The sequence below is a fragment of the Amblyomma americanum genome, chromosome 5 (assembly GCF_052857255.1).
Source record: "Amblyomma americanum isolate KBUSLIRL-KWMA chromosome 5, ASM5285725v1, whole genome shotgun sequence".
Taxonomy (NCBI): Eukaryota; Metazoa; Arthropoda; class Arachnida; order Ixodida; family Ixodidae; genus Amblyomma; species Amblyomma americanum.
Window position 1 is genome coordinate 131,211,461 of NC_135501.1, and position 15,839 is coordinate 131,227,299.

General features: G+C 45.4%; 1 protein-coding gene across 1 annotated transcript in view; it reads left to right on the plus strand.

Moving 5' to 3' along the window:
• Positions 1 to 15,839, plus strand: part of LOC144135026 (uncharacterized) — a 78,998-nt gene that overhangs the window by 34,102 nt on the left and 29,057 nt on the right. Inside the window, exons 8-10 of the mRNA XM_077667797.1 lie at positions 2,543 to 2,705; positions 13,166 to 13,223; positions 15,411 to 15,658. Coding sequence (XP_077523923.1) covers positions 2,543 to 2,705; positions 13,166 to 13,223; positions 15,411 to 15,658 — 469 coding nt within the window. The remainder of the gene's footprint in view (positions 1 to 2,542; positions 2,706 to 13,165; positions 13,224 to 15,410; positions 15,659 to 15,839) is intronic.

The window sequence follows — 15,839 nt, forward strand, 5'->3', positions numbered from 1 at the left end:
ACTTCTTGCTTCCTACCTCCATGCCACTCACGGTGCGGGCTAGATGTCCATCGAAAAGTGATACATTTACTGTGCCGTTTTTATTCCAAACGTTTCGTTTTATTTTCTCCATCTCTTTTTCTTCCGGAGCGCACGAGATATTGTCGATAACCTAGCTGTCGTGAATGCTGTGCAAGGCTGTGCGTCGTGATATGCGCAATATGCATATTTATAGGTGGTATTTACTATATTCAGTTCTGCGCTTTAGTATTATCCAAGACCTTCCGTGTTCTGTGAGTTTCCGTACACAGGAGCGCGAAATTTCAGCAGCACTGAACAGCGGCGTTAAACCGTTAAGGCAAGCTCCCACACCAGCACTGAAACGGAATTGTGGCAGCCGGCTCGCGATCGCCGCTCTGATATCTCCCGTCGTCTTGTCAGTTGACTTTCCGCCCCATTTTTTACCTTTCACGGTAGCCGCATGCCGGGTTGTTCCCGTGGCAACCGTCCTCGGGTTGACCATTCTTCCGCCCGCACCACAACAATTAATAGTAGTAGTAGTAGTAGTAGTAGTAGTAGTAGTAGTAGTAGTACTAGTAATTGACCATTCATCCGTCCGTACCACAAGAATTAGTAGTAGTAGTAGTAGTAGTAGTAGTAGTAGTAGTGGCGGTGGCGGCGGCGGCGGCAGTAGTAGTAGCAGCAGCAGTAGCAGCAGCAGCAGCAGCAGCAGCAGCAGCAGCAGCAGCAGCAGCAGTAGTAGTAGTAGTAGTAGTAGTAGTAGTAGTAGTAGTAGTAGTAGTAGTAGTAGTAGTAGTAGCAGTAGCAGTAGTAGTAGTAGTAGTAGTAGTAGTAGTAGTAGTAGTAGTAGTAGTAGTAGTAGTATTAGTAGTAGTAGTAGTAGTAGTAGTAGTAGTAGTGAGAAAAACTTGTGGTTCGTCATGTCCCAGTGGGTGGGGCCCATGGTCCAGAGCGCCTGTGCCCTTGTCTGCCAGTCGGACCCGGTTAACCACCTGTCGCTTTCCTCCAGACCAGAGCTGGGTAGAGCAGCTTCCCATATACACTGGGTGGAGCTTAGGATGGGGAAACCGCCGTGTTATGTTGACACACCCAGGGAGTGTGGAGCAAACCAACCTTGTGTTTACAAACAAAGCTGGCACTCGAGGACGCGAGAGCAGACGGAGGCTGAAAAGTAGGGCTGGTGGCCTTAGGATTACATGAAAAAAAATGTTTTTAAACAGTTTTCTGATTTCAGAGTGCACTTACGATGTTGGCTTGTGTGAAAATCACCGAAGTTCATCCTAGAACAGATTCAGATAGTGTGAAACGTCACTGCGACGCCTTTGTATTTTTAAAACTCTGCATTAAGTATGCGAAAGGGTTTTGCATACTAAGTGTGCAAAAGGGAGCGCGGCTTTCTCAAACCATAAGGAAAACAATAAGAAACATTCTTCTCATTTTATAGAATACCCATGGAGGCTACTGTTTCTTAACACTGGGCCAATGCGGTTAAGAAGAGTGAGAGAAAGTGTACGCTACACCATTTCGAAGCCATTTTTTTAAATCGCCACCATAAATTTGTGTTGTGAAGCTGGACGTACACTGAAAAGCTTTCCTATCCTGTGTGTTTACCTGAATAGCGGGAGCTTCCTGTGTAGTCCGACAAGCAGCATTGCGCGCTACACTTGCTCACTAATACTAATAAAGTAGACAGCCTAGACAGCATTACCTGAAAAAGCGCAAGTTCTGGGGCAGAACTTCCGATTCGGATACATGGGAGAGGGAAGGATTTTAGAGATCGAAGGAAGGCAGCGGAATATTTTATGTATCAAGGTGCGTCGTAGTATCCACGCGAATATTTGCGGATTGTGAGCAGGATCGCGAATCCAGTGTGTGCGCACATGACATTGTTACTTTGTGCAGAGCTGATGAATGTATTGTGTAGTTTGGGATGGACGATGAAATTCCTTAAGCTGTTTAAAGGCAGCGAGGCAGTCGGTGAAGAGGTGTAGCACTCTGAAGGCGGAAACGAGACGAAGGGAAGCAGTTGCATTGTGAATCACTTCCACATCCATACACTTGGCGGTACATTGCGTGGTGTAGAGAGAGGCCTGCGATGAAGTCAGTTTGTGAGAAGCTCGACGGATGCTGATTCTATATTGTTATTGAAATAAGCTAGCTTCCCGCCTGTTATAGTTCAATTTTCTCAGTCGTGCTTCATGTTATATTTTACTGTGAGGTTCTCATGTTTCGAACGATGCCCTGGCCGCATCTCGCGGGCCATTTCTTAACGCAGGGCTCTTCAAGGCGCATTTTAATTGTGGTGGCCGCCGTATGCCGGCGCCACTGCACCATTCAGTTGCGCCAAGCTTCCACGTCAGCCGAATAACCCGGTATTTACTTACAGCCAGCCAGGCCAACGCCAATGACGCTATATTGTTTTCTAAAATGGGGCCCTTAAGCTATCATTTTCAAAAAAAAGAAAAAGTATGACTGCATTGATGAGTAAATAACAGACGTTTGCGGCGCTGAGTGTCATATGAAACATGTTAATTTATTGCAGACAATTTACGGTGTCGTGAAGATCGAAAATTTCAACCCGCCAGCTAAAATGGACTTGGGCGAATTTAAGAAACCCAATCATGATGTGAAGTCAGAACGGAACACACTTCTGGACTCGAAACGGATCCAAATCAAGGGCTTCAATATAGACGGCCAGGCACCCGGTAAGTCTTCAGCGTGCTTTTTCAAATGTAGGGAGGGGCTCATGTGTCATCTTTCAGAGCGTATCTCCCTGTCTGCAAGCACAGAGAGATTAACACCATGACACTTGTATGCTTCTTCTTTGCATTTCGGCGTGCGTGGATTGTGTGCAGTGTCCTTCCTACTACAGACACTCGCAGCATGAAAAGAACTGGACTTATTATACAAAAAAAAATCAATTTGGTCTTTTGGTGTGATATGATTAAAATTTGTTGAGCCACAGCGCCGAGGGTAACTGCGTGTCTGACACGCCAAAAACCTATATCGCTGTTGCTAATCGTATCCAAGCGCATGACTGTATTAGTTACAAAGTTAACTATCCGGGTTAACCAGGCTTGCTAGTTAGCATCATTTCCCTGTTTTTATGTTTCCGCCAACTCTGGAAATATGCGTGGTATCTTTTTTTCCCCTATCCTTTCCCGCCATCACGCCTGCCTGTTTAGCCTCCATGTCTTCTCTCTTTACCTTCTTTGCTGGCCACTCATAATTAGGCGCACAAGACAGTAGTTAGCAGTTGTAACGGCTGGCACATAACTTTTGCTTCCTTTTTTATTTGAAGAGCCACAAGCTGCAGCCAATATTTGCAAGAAGAAATTCATTCCCGTATAGATTTTTCCCCGAAACCACCTCTGATTGGAATTTACTTCCAAAATAACTTTTTAAAACTGATAAATTCATTCAGGCATTAGAAGCACATTTACTTGGTTAGGTTGTCTGATTTTTTGTTCCCTTTCATTCAGCTTTGTGTTGTATTGTCGTACACATCTAAATAAGTCTGTAATTAGCATGCTCTATGCCTGTCCTGCTTGGGACACATCGGCATTCAGTATCTTTAAATAAATAATAAATAGATAAAAGCATTTCCACCACCAACACCGAATCTCATGTCATCGCGGGTGCGTCAGGAACGGCTTGCGCGTACAATCTGTTTACTGGGGAAAAAACTGGAGGGGGCAGTTAAGCTCTGCCTGAAGGGTACGGCGGTACAGTTTAATGGGTTAATGCCCAGATCCGTGGAATTGGTCACTCTACTTTATGTTTATAGATCGCTGGGAGCCCTCATACCACAACTGGCGGAGTAGTGCAGCGGCTCACGCTTTATCGCATAGTGTATCATAATTATACGCTGCTTTTTGCTTGTGCTAAGAACAAGAAATTATTTATTACCGATTTTTTATTGCAGTATGCGCTGTTCGGAAGCCACGCCCGCAGTTACTTGACCTTGAGAAGGATTTGTTTTGTAATTCTCTTTTAAAAGTGTGCGGAGGTTGTCTTGAGCGTTCGTTGCGCAAATTCGGCAGATGCAGGAATTTTTCTGTGCGTTTTAACTGGAGACAGTTTTTTAAAAAAATATTAGGCCATGAAATAGCACTTAGTCGTTCGATGAGAGGATCTGCTGCTCCCTATTTCTTGAGACTGCTCTGCGAGAGGAGTATATACTTGCGTATCACACATGGCAAAGCATGCTGTTATGACTAATTTTGTAACTCTTTGCAGTTTCATACTTTCGGCTGCAGAATAAAAATGCCTGCAATCTAGAGATTCTTTAATAATTACTGTTTGAAACTAAATCTGTGATAGGACACTGTCAGATTTTGTGGCGGAAGGAAAAGTTAGGTCCTATGTCCTGTGCGCTGTGTTCGTCTCTTTCCTCGGCCTATATCCGTTCGGCAGGTGGTGTCAAAAGCTGCACTAGTGTGCTTTGAGAAGACGACGAAGAAGGCGATCTTCTTTTGGTGAAGGCAGAAAAAAGCGTGGGAGACAAAGAAAGCTGAAGACAGATTTGATGTATAAAGGACTAAAAAAAGCAGTAATGAAGCTATACCTCTTCTTGAAGTGCGAAGTAATAAAGGCCAGGAAGCAGCGCTTAAAATGCAAAAAAGTCGTCAGACGGATGCACCCAAATTATGTTTATTTAAAAGAGGAATGGGACGTGCGTGATGACTGCACAGAAAGGAGAAAGACCATGGATGGCCAAGGAAATGAGAAATTTTAGAGGCGAAAACATGGCGTGCCGAAAGAAAGAACCATTTGCGTGAGCGTATTCCTAGATAACGCAGAAAGGTATGCGCGATAATAGAAACCCAGCAGCCCCTTTAAACTCTGAAATAAAAGCGCTCATCAAGGCAACAAACCGCATGGCGCCTAGGTGGCGCTGCTTACTTTTGAAAGCTGCCTAGACAAAGAGACTATTTGCCCTTTTGCCTAGGGAAGCAAATGCGCTTTACGCCGGCCTGCAGTTGTCGCTCTGATTAGGTTTGACTTGGACGAGAAATGGTAATCCGCTTCAAGACACCCCGCCAGGTCCCAGGTGTTGCGATCAACGTGCTCTGCAAGAAATGCGATACGTGTAAACGCTCCAGAAGCGTTACAGTCGTACATCTGAGGGGCTAGTTTGGATGGATATCCCAAAAATGTTTTCCTCTAAAGAAATTACCATGCTGTGGTTGTGTATTGCAACTCGTGTTCAGTTCAGGGTGTTTAATCGCAGTTTTATATTTTCATCAAAAGTACCCTTGACAGCACGTGTGTAATAATAAGCGACAATAATTTGCTAAAGCTAAGCAACCAGATAGTTCTGAAAACTGATCATAATATGGATCATTTCGGCCTAAATAAAGCTCAATATAAACTTTTTAGCCAGAAAAAAAATTCACTCACTAAGGGGTTAAGCGATGAGCCACTGCACTGAGATGGCAGGTGCTGTCCACTGTGGGCCTAGTGAGACCAAGGTTGCTCTCTGCGAGCAACTTCTCGTTACCAGTCATTGATTTAACTGCCACCTTGCAAACGGTCAATTTCCTAACAATCGGGTGGGTAAGTCATGATGACGCCACAAGACCACGTGGTCTAGGTGGCTTTGTAGGTTACTGCAGCGGCCCGTTGCTCCTGCTGCCAGGCTTCAAACGGTCGCCAACGCCTATACCTACTCCGGACAGTGCTTTCAGAGATGCGTTCACTAACGCTCTCGCGTTAAAAAAACCAGTCACCAAACACTACTCCCTCCAAGAGACGAATGTCAGCGCTAGCTGACTGTGCGAAATGCATAACACATTGTCACAGCGAAAAGTTGACGTACTCAGGGAAGGTTTACTGAGACTTACTAGGACGCGAAGGTAGCTGGAAGCTCGAGAGAGGAGGACAACCGCCACAGGAGCATACCCAAAGCTAGCCAAGTTGCAGACAATGCAGTGTGACAGCGCCATCAGCGTGGATAGTAGTTTGGCATTACCCCCCCCCCCCCCCCCCCTCCTTGAAAGGTACCGCTCGGCGCCGCACTTAAGATCGCGAGCGATGGTGAACAGTACGCGAAGTGACGTCGCAAGCGTATGGCTCCTGTTGTAGTCATGTGTGATGTGGTACATATAAAGCGAATTTCAAAGGCTTTGTCGGACAGGTCATTTAAGGAAGATATGGTTAGTATTCACTTAGTTGTTAGAGAAACCTACTCTTCTCATTAAAGTCTAGTTAGCTAAGGGTTGGGCGTTTCCGGGGATGCTCGCATATGATCATATCGTGTGGAAGAGAGTCGGTGTTTGCTGCGCAGCGAATACATTTTGGCGGTGGGCTGGTGGGGTGACTGGGAAGCAATTCTTTGGGGCGACAGAAAGGTGTCTGTCTTTAGCTACCGACACCGTGACAGCTTCTTTTATGACAGTGTGCGGTCAGGTAAGGGGCCCGAAATGTGCCAGTCAAGGTTCATCTTTCATATGTTTTGGTTTCACAAACTTGCCATCTCACTGCCGGAAATGTGACATAAGGAACAATGCTCCCCGCTTTTGTAAAAAAAAATGTTATGAGAAGTGCCACAATGAGCTTACTCGCAAAACAGTGGAAGCCGCAAGATTCTCGGACTCAAAGACGAATGCGTCAGCGCGCCCTCTTTTCTACTCTCGGGCAAAGATGTTCCGTTCCTATCTGGTTTTATTCATTTTAGATTTGGTTTTACAGGCACATTTTACACGTGTTTTTGTTTTTATTGTTTTAGAGTTCAGCCGTAATATTGCTTTTGTTTTTTAGCTCTGTTATCGTGTTAATTGTTGGCTGTCACTTTTAATTCGTTTTTTATCAGTCGGTTTCTAGCCATTTTGCCGTGTTAAAAACCCGGCGCTGGTGGTCGTAGCAGGCTACGTAGTTTCGAATGCTTTGAAAAAGCAACGAAAGAAGCTTACATTTTTCAGAAATTATTAGAAGCAACGGGAAGATATCCAGAAGAACAATATGTAGATTATGCATGTCCAGATGCACCCAAAATTTCTCCCCAGAATTACTTTTTCATGCATTCTTGTTTACATATAAGCTCTATTCGCTGGTGCTTTGGCTTCTTAAAGGTCGCTACTTTCCCGCGTGTGGTATCGATGGTGAATGCTTTTGTACTGTGAGGCAAAGAACGCGCATGTGGAGATACACTAAAATCTTGCCAAGTGGCCACCGGAGGGTCAACTGTGCAGTCTCTACTGACCAAGGATCAGTAAGCATGTCTGCGAAGGATGGCCATAAAAGCAGCCGTAACGTGAATAGAGGCCACCAAAGCCCTATATATTACAAAACATTGTAGTGAGTACCACCATCAATTGGTGCAAGCCAGGAATTCATTGTAGTAATGGCGTAGTCCAGCCTAGGACTGTTCATAAATGACTGTAGCCGAATTCGGCTAAACATTGATTTATTGACTGCAGGACGCGGCGGCAGTGGTTTCGGCCATTTGTGCTCTACGGGCTGAGCCGTGGCCAAGGTCACCATGGCTGCTTTCGCGGCTTGATAACCGGCCGCCATCAGCCAGTACTGACAGCGCTTTCGCCGTCCTTTGGCGCTCCGCGTGTTTTAGGTGCTGTCCTTTGGGGCTCCGTGTCTTTATCTGGTGTGCGGTAGCGATATAATATCACTCGCTCCACCTCTTGCTTGGCAAGCCTTACCTGTCACTCAAAGTGAAAATGATACCGATATCGATTGCCACTGTACTCTGGTTTCAGTGCAGCAGCCTTCAGCAGCCTTGGCTTCTTTCGCACCTTCATATGGGAGTTCGTAAACTGCCGTTGGCAACATATGTGAGCGTTTCTATTTCTTCCCTCGGCAAGCTCCATTGCACGGACATGATGGCAGCGCTACCGGCGCCAAACATGACAGGCTCATAACGAACGGATGAAGGATGAAAACAAGCGAAAAGTAGTCCGCTTTAATGACTAAACAGCGCAACTGCCGAGCATTCGCGAGGGTAGAACGAATATAAGAACGTAGACGAAGACTTAAATGGGAGAATCTGTCGGTATAGTCGTTGTTGCATCGTTCTCAGCAGCGCGCCGCAGCACGAGAGAGCACAAAAAGACTCGAGGACAGGAAAACGCTGACTTCAACTTTAATTTCGGAAAATTGCCAATGCACAGAGAACAATACGCCCAGCGGAGTTACAAAAATATGAACACGAGGGGAAAGGAAAATGTCGCAGGCAAAAGCGTAACACCAAAGAACCGAACAGATTAAATGGACAAGATTCTATGCCGATATGGTGAAGAACCAAACCTGATCTTTACCCGAGGAGGTGAAAAATTACATACAAGTATGACTGGCTGTAGCTGACACAGCTAGAATACTTCATCAAAACTTTCTTTTTTTTTCTTTCACGAAAGAACGCAACGAGAGAAACAAGAAAAATTCAAAGGGATTCAAGACATGATACCTATAATGAAAAAAAACGAGGATAATATGAGGACATTAAGGAGCGTTGGGGATGACTGAACTCAAAAAAGATGCGGGCGCATAGCCCGAAGCATACAAAAATGGCAGCGGACAATTAACGCTGCAACACAAATAAACACAGAATGATGAAAGACGTTTGACATGGAATATGAACACTCTAGGAAGGCTAAAAACAAAATATGGAAAGGGAATGAAAAACGTATCAATAAAACCATGGTTAAAAACAGATAAAACCAGCAGAAAATGCAATCCCTTTGTCCGAAAGGGAAAGAGAGGGCGTGCTAACGCATTCGTCTTTAAGCTTAGCAATCTTGGCTGATCCACGCTTGCGCGTGTCAACTTATAATAGCATTTTTTCAAAAGTGTTGTTTCTTCGAATACCGGGCAGCATTGTTTTTTACTGTCGCATCTCAGATAGTGAAGCGTGACAAAAGCGGTCGGTTTTCCGCTAGGTAGTCGGTACCAAAACAAGGCGTGGGTTGTGACAGTGTGGCGATGTCTGAGGCACCGGGAAAGGTGGCTGCTCTGCTTCCGTCGTTGTTGGTTGGATACACGTCCGGACATAAGCTGTACTAAAGTTTTTCCTGCTAGATACCACGAGCACACGGAAAGTTTAGGAACGTTTTCTACACGATAGGCTTCATGGTCAGGTTAAGATGCCCCCCCCCCCCCCCCCCCTCCGGTTTCGACACTACATTTACTTTACTTAAGTTTACCCAGAATAGGAGCTAATACCAATTGATGCTTAGCTCCATATGCAAGGCAGCATCGGTTGAAATAGCACTGCGGACGCGACAAATAGCACTGCGAAACAGCACGCGAGGCTAATCGCAATGTTTTGGTAAAGCAGGAAAACGGAATTTTCAGGGTGCGCGCTCAAAACACGCAGGAAGGAATGCATTATGTAGCAGTTGTGTGACTGCCATATCGTAGGTTGTAGAAATGTACATGCAAAAAGCCTTAAAGGAATCATTACCATCTAATGACAATTTTGAGGGAGCGTCTCCTGCGCTCGATGGACGGCCGATGTAGATGCCTGTTATTGTTGGAAGTGTCCCATGCAGGTCGAAAATATGCGTTGCGAGTAAATGCGCTGCATGTGCTCCTCCTAGACAGGAGGAGTTCTGTATACGTTCGAAGCAAAGGACGAGGTCTGATACTGACGTAATGCACCATTAAAAAGCACATATATGACGAGACTGGCAACATTAGCATAATGACTACGTGGTCGAGGGAAACGCACTTTCCGCGTTCATCTAATCCATGCCGCCTGCACGGTTTCTTTATTTTCGAATATGCGAAACGCTGCGTCCGCGAAGTGTGGACGCTGCATTAGTCCCATGTTGTCGGAGATATAGCTGAAGCGAAAGGGGATGCGGTGCGTCTACTCTGCGGGACAACGCATTACTTCTGCACTGCAACACAGTAGTCCTCCTATCGAGATATAATTTTCGCGTTCTAGCTTTATTCTAGGGAGAGATAAGGAATTGGGAGAGAGCCGGGATGTCGATAAAGTGGGGAGTGGGAGAAGAGTTCGCTGAGAATAAGCGGACAATAGCTGGAGCAGGAAAGGATTTAGTAAAGATTAGTGGAAGGGGCCTTCGTCCAGAATGGGACAGAACCGGGCTGATGGAGGAACGTAATTACTTTTCTGCTTCCACATCGTCAAGTCACGGCGTTGTAGCTCACATTGTTCGGGAGCTTGAGCATCCCAAATGTCTTTCACGCCAGCAACTTTGTTAACACGCTTTTTATGCGTTGCATATTGCAATCACTCAGTTCAGCCCTTGAGCGCGGGCGGGCGGCCACCAAACCACGTCACGTGACGTCACGACAGCCGAAGGAAAAGCTGGGCCCCAACTCGCGCGGTCGCGCGCGGCCGCAGCCACCACCTGACTCCCGCTCCTCCCGCTAGGGGCGCTGCGCTATGATTGACGTCACGGCATATGTATAAAAAAGCTGCGCTCCTTCGCCGCGATAGTCTTATACCCCTGTCACACGGGCATTTCGAGGGCTCTCGAACCTATAGTCTATCGACTCAAAGGCGATCGAGGGCTGCTACACGGGCAGTTTCAATGGCGATCGAGTCAATAGCCTATCGAGCCATCGGAGCAGCACGGAACTCCATCGAGATATGCAACGCATTCGTGGCTTAACCAAGCTAAGCCTGGCCATTTTTCTTCTTCGAGGGTTGCGTATAGTCTTCCACAACCAAGCGCCGTTTTAATTGGAAAGAAGCAAATGAGCAGTGCCTCCATACATTGTTTTTTAGTGCGAAAGCACTAACCAGGACTTTCATAGCCAAGCAAAATCGTTTCTTGCGTGCGTGTGCCCAGCGCGCGGCACTTCCCGCTGATCGTCGTATTCGACGCAGAATTTACCCGGTCCCTTAGCGAAAAAAGGCTTTCTAAGGATGCTAGAAAAAATTATGAGCATTGTTAATAATAATAATAATAATATTATTAATAATAATAATAATAATAATATTAATAATAATATTAATAATAATAATGCATTTTTTGTCCGCATAGCATGCTTATTATACATTAGAAATCTGCTAAAATATACATTAATACATGAAAATATTCTAAAATATACATCAAATATATTACATTACATTAAAAACACAGTAAAATACACAATTAATATATTAAAAATATGCACTTCGGCTGAACTTAGAAAACGTGTACTAGTCGGATTCACCGGTTCATACTGATCAATGTTGCCAACATCAGAAGTCATGACTGAACTGGCTATAAACATGAAGAGACATACAATCCCAGAGAAAACACCTTGCTATAAAGAAGCCTGTGACAATTGAAGGTCACGTGACAGGGCCTGAACGGTAATGACGTCTCCGCACAAGGAAATGCCGAAGGAAAGGGACATCAGTAAACAGGAACTCTACCCGCCGCGGTGGCTCAGTGGTTAGTGCTCGACTACTGATCCGGAGTTCCCGGGTTCGAACCCGACCGCGGCGGCTGCTTTTTTATGGAGAAAAAACGCTAAGGCGCCCGTGTGCTGTGCGATGTCAGTGCACGTTAAAGATCCCCAGGTGGTCGAAATTATTCTGGAGCCCTCCACTACGGCACCCATTTCTTCCTTTCTTCTTTCACTCCCTCCCTTATCCCTTCCCTAACGGCGCGGTTCAGGTGACCAACGATATATGAGACAGATACTGCGCCATTTCTTTTCCCCCAAAACCAATTATTATTATTATTATTAAACAGGAACTCCGACAAGTCTGATACTTGGCTTGGCTTATATATACCGCCCGAGAGGAGACACATTATCTTGCCCGGTGAGGCGCTTTTTGAGCAAAGATTGTGGGCCCCCAAATTTTCGCACAATCGTCGGAGTGGTCGCATTCGAATCTGTGGTCTATCTATAACCGAACTGTTAGTCGTGGTGTGCTTTAGGCATCGGTCAGCAGTCGAACTGTCAACCAACAAATAAATGGGCGTCTATGGGAGCCGGTCGGTCTTGCAAGTTGGGGTCCTTTTCGCTTGCATGTTCGGGTCGGGAGGCGCGCATTACGTCATTGCCGGTATAATGCTATCACGCTGTCCACGCGCAATTTAGATACGTGGTGATTGCCTTTCTGCTAGAAGTTAGCATAAACAAATGAACGACAGAAAAAGGAGAGTTTTCACTGTTCCCGGAAACGTGATTTCGAGCACGAGGTTGTTCCACGGCAGCTTGAAGTGTGCTGCAAATATGCTGACGCGGGCTACAAATTTTTAGGATTGAACTATACTATGCACGAATTAATTTTCTATTTACGAAAGTACACTTTAAATTCAGTGCCAAAATTTTATTTCCCGAAACACGATTTCGAGCACTAACTGTTCAACGGCAGCTTGAAGTGTGCTCCAAATACTTTCTAGCGGACAGCTGATTCGTTAGAGTTGAAGTATAATTTGGACGAATTAATGTCATATCGGCAAAAGTACACGTTCAATACATAGCCAACACGCAAAGGTCAATGCCCGAAACGCGATTTCGGGCACTGGATTGTTCTACGGCAGCTAAGTGTGCTTCAAATATGATTAAAAGGACTGCCTGTTTGTTAAAATTGGAGTATACTTCAGGCGAATTAATTTATATTTAGAAAAGTACACTTTTAATACATTGACAAGATGATAAAACCGCATACATATTTTTCACACGCTTGAAGCGTGCTCGAAACATGCTTTAATTGAGGTATACTTGAGACGAATTAACTTCATATTTACGAAAATACACTTTTAATATATTGGCAAGATGCTAAAACCGCATTCATATTTTTTTCATGTATTTGAAACGTGCTCGAAACATGCTTTGTGTGACGAATTTTTGGAAAATTTTAAGAATTTATTTTCAATGCCAAGCATAAAATTTCAGGAACATATTTCCGGAATATATTTCGTGCATTCATGAATACAACATGTTTAAAATACATTACAAATATCCTGAAGTATATTCCAAATGTATTAGTTTTTGCTAAGGGGTGGTTCCGTCTCAGCAAAATTGTCGCTTGCGTGTCCGCTAAAAACGAAAGAAAATTGAATCACACCTCATATGTGTGCCTATGTTCGGTCATTTCATGTATCTAAAGCCAGTAAAAACAGTCTTTGCCCATAAAAAGCCCCTGCTTTCGTTCTGAATTGAATGTCGTAAATAATCTCTCCAATTTTTTGCCTTCAATAAGTGGACTAAACTTATATTCTTCTCTCGCATGTCGCAGCGACATTCTTCTCGGTCGGAACGGGAAAAATCCTTAAGAAGAACGCCATTAAGATAGAGTAAGTACACATGACGCTTATCATGAAGCAGTGTCGTGACGCGGGATTTCAGGATGTGCCGACCCGGGAATGCGCTCATTTCTTCTGCGTTCAGACTGGGCTCTGGTTGTATCTGTTCTCGCGTGCTTTGTGATGATGTCCGTGAAATCCATGTGACTGTGTCTGGTACACTGTCGTCTAGCAGATGTGCGCAGTTGATTGATGAGGTCGTTAGTCTCACGGTTGGTGTTGCAACAAGAACACTGGTGACGCCCTCTCCTGTTGATGTCACGCAGCTTTAACGACAAGGTTGGTCACCTTGCGGCTGGCAAAAAACAAGGATGGCGTAGAACCAAAACGATTTATTGGGCGAACGTGCTCCCATAACACAGATGACATTCGGCGTCGCCATCAATAAGTGCCTTACTCGGTCATAAGGTCAGAACTCGTGTCAAATTTTGCAGCGGTAAATTTTAATGGGTCAAAGAATATTAGACGGAATACCATATTCCGATGGTAGAGCATGGCTCGCACAAACCACCTAATGGTAGCAGCTGCCGTTGCAGTGCAGTGGCGGATCGCCTGATCATTGCACCACTGAACTGTAGTGGTATGAGGTCTCCTAGGGATCTATGCATTTGAAGTAGAGAATGACCAATTGTGCATATAAGGGCATTAAGCCATTACACTACCATGTCATACCCTTAAGGCAGAGCTACCATGTCATACCATGTCCACGGCCGTTCGATCGAGCGGCCTTGCCATGTCATACCCTTAAGGCAGTGTCCCCTCCAAATTTTATCGCAAGCATGCATGGCATCCTCCGCACATTCTAGCCTTTCCTGCATGTTCTCAACTGAGCCGTCGCAGGTCCAAATCGTAAAGTTGTCAGCTTACTGCGCATGCTGTGCACCCTGTATACTTTAGAAACCACTTCCACATTCCTCTCGGCTTCTTTAATCCTTACTTCCCCCCTCCCCCCGGATGTCGGTTATACTGTGAGATGACTTGCATTCCATTATAGAGTTCTCTGCGCCAAATGTATTTACTTTGTATTAATCGTAATCTTTGTTAGAATAACACAACCTCACTCCGCCGGTGTGCACAATTTCTGCATCGCGTTGTGACAGCCTGCTCTCCAGCGTAGCCAATGGCAGAAGTTATGCGGAGGATGATTGATGCTACATGCCAGGCCACTTCCAGCCTCCATCCTGAGCCTCAAAGAAGACGAAGTGGCCTCGGGTTCTCGGGCTAGTGACTAGGTCTGCTTACAAAATCGCATTCAACATTGACAATCAAACGGCAGGCCATCTATCATTACCAGCTTAGCGGTGAGAAGTGGTAAAGTGATGTTTGCTGCGCGCAGCACACGCTGGCCGAATAAAGACAGAATTTAACGCTCCTCCTGATCACACTACCACAGGCGGTGCGCTGGTGGAAGTCTTCAAAACAATAAGGAAAATTCTTGGTTTCGTGCCGCCCGCCACCACCCCCTGCTATGCGTCACCTCATGTAGCACACCATTTTTATGCACAAAAGGGGAAAATTTTTGCAGCTTTCAAAATTTGTCATTCATTTTTGCTTTTTATGTTATAAGCTTCTATTCTTAATATTAACCAGAATTTCTATTAAAATCCGCGTTATAAAAATATGCTTTCACATCGCTGTCCAATATTTTGTTTGAAATGCATACCGTAAAAGAGTGAATTCATGTACCTTCATTTTATGCTCTCCGCGTCAGTGTAACTGCACGTAATTTTCAGACGAGACGAAGTCAACCACCCTGTAACGAAAGAGCTAACGCCACTTAGCGGTTCCTTCGCCAAAGAGCTGAGTGGGTGTATCTCTTGGCTGGGTGCGATGAGGTGTCTACATGTGCACGCGCGTACTCTAACACTGCCTTCATAATTTACACTGAAATGTGGCTTCGCTCACGGATCCCGCGCATATGAAAGGCTACGGCCTGTGGCCAGGTCTGAATAAGAGAACAGAGATGTAGCGCTACTGGCTTACTGATCGCCTCTTCCTCGGTAGCTTTGGTAGGTACTTACACCTTGCCCTCTATTCTTCGTGGTGCATGCGGGCCGGGACGCATTTTTTATTTCTTATTTATTTTCTTAGTCCCAATATAGTCTATGCCCTTACGTACTGCCACCTTGGTCTGAGCATTTTAGTGGTCTTAGTGCGGCTGGCACCGTTGCTGTGCAGTGAGGAGGAGCTTCATGAATTACACGGCGTGGACTTCGAGCTCAGTCTGCCCGAAGGCAAAACCTGGGACCAGTACAACTGGTTCTCAGCCTATTGCTACAACGCCGAAGCAGACCTCGGACACTTGGAGCTGCCCTCCGCAGACGCCATGACGGTGCCTGTCTACTTCAATGACAGCAGCAGTCAGCGCCGACGAGCCGTGCATCGACGAGCACTTTTGGGAAACCTGAGCCTTAAGGCCAAATCTGGTGCGAAAACAAGTGAGCATTTTCTGCACCCGCTTTCAGAAAAACTAGCGAACAAGCCGTCCTCTTTATGAGCCTAAGATCTACAGTGCCCGGGGCAAATAAACGTGCTTACTTCAAGTGTACAAGGAACGACCAGCGGTTAATCTTTCCTGAAATGATGCGGCCGTGCATGACCGTTGCT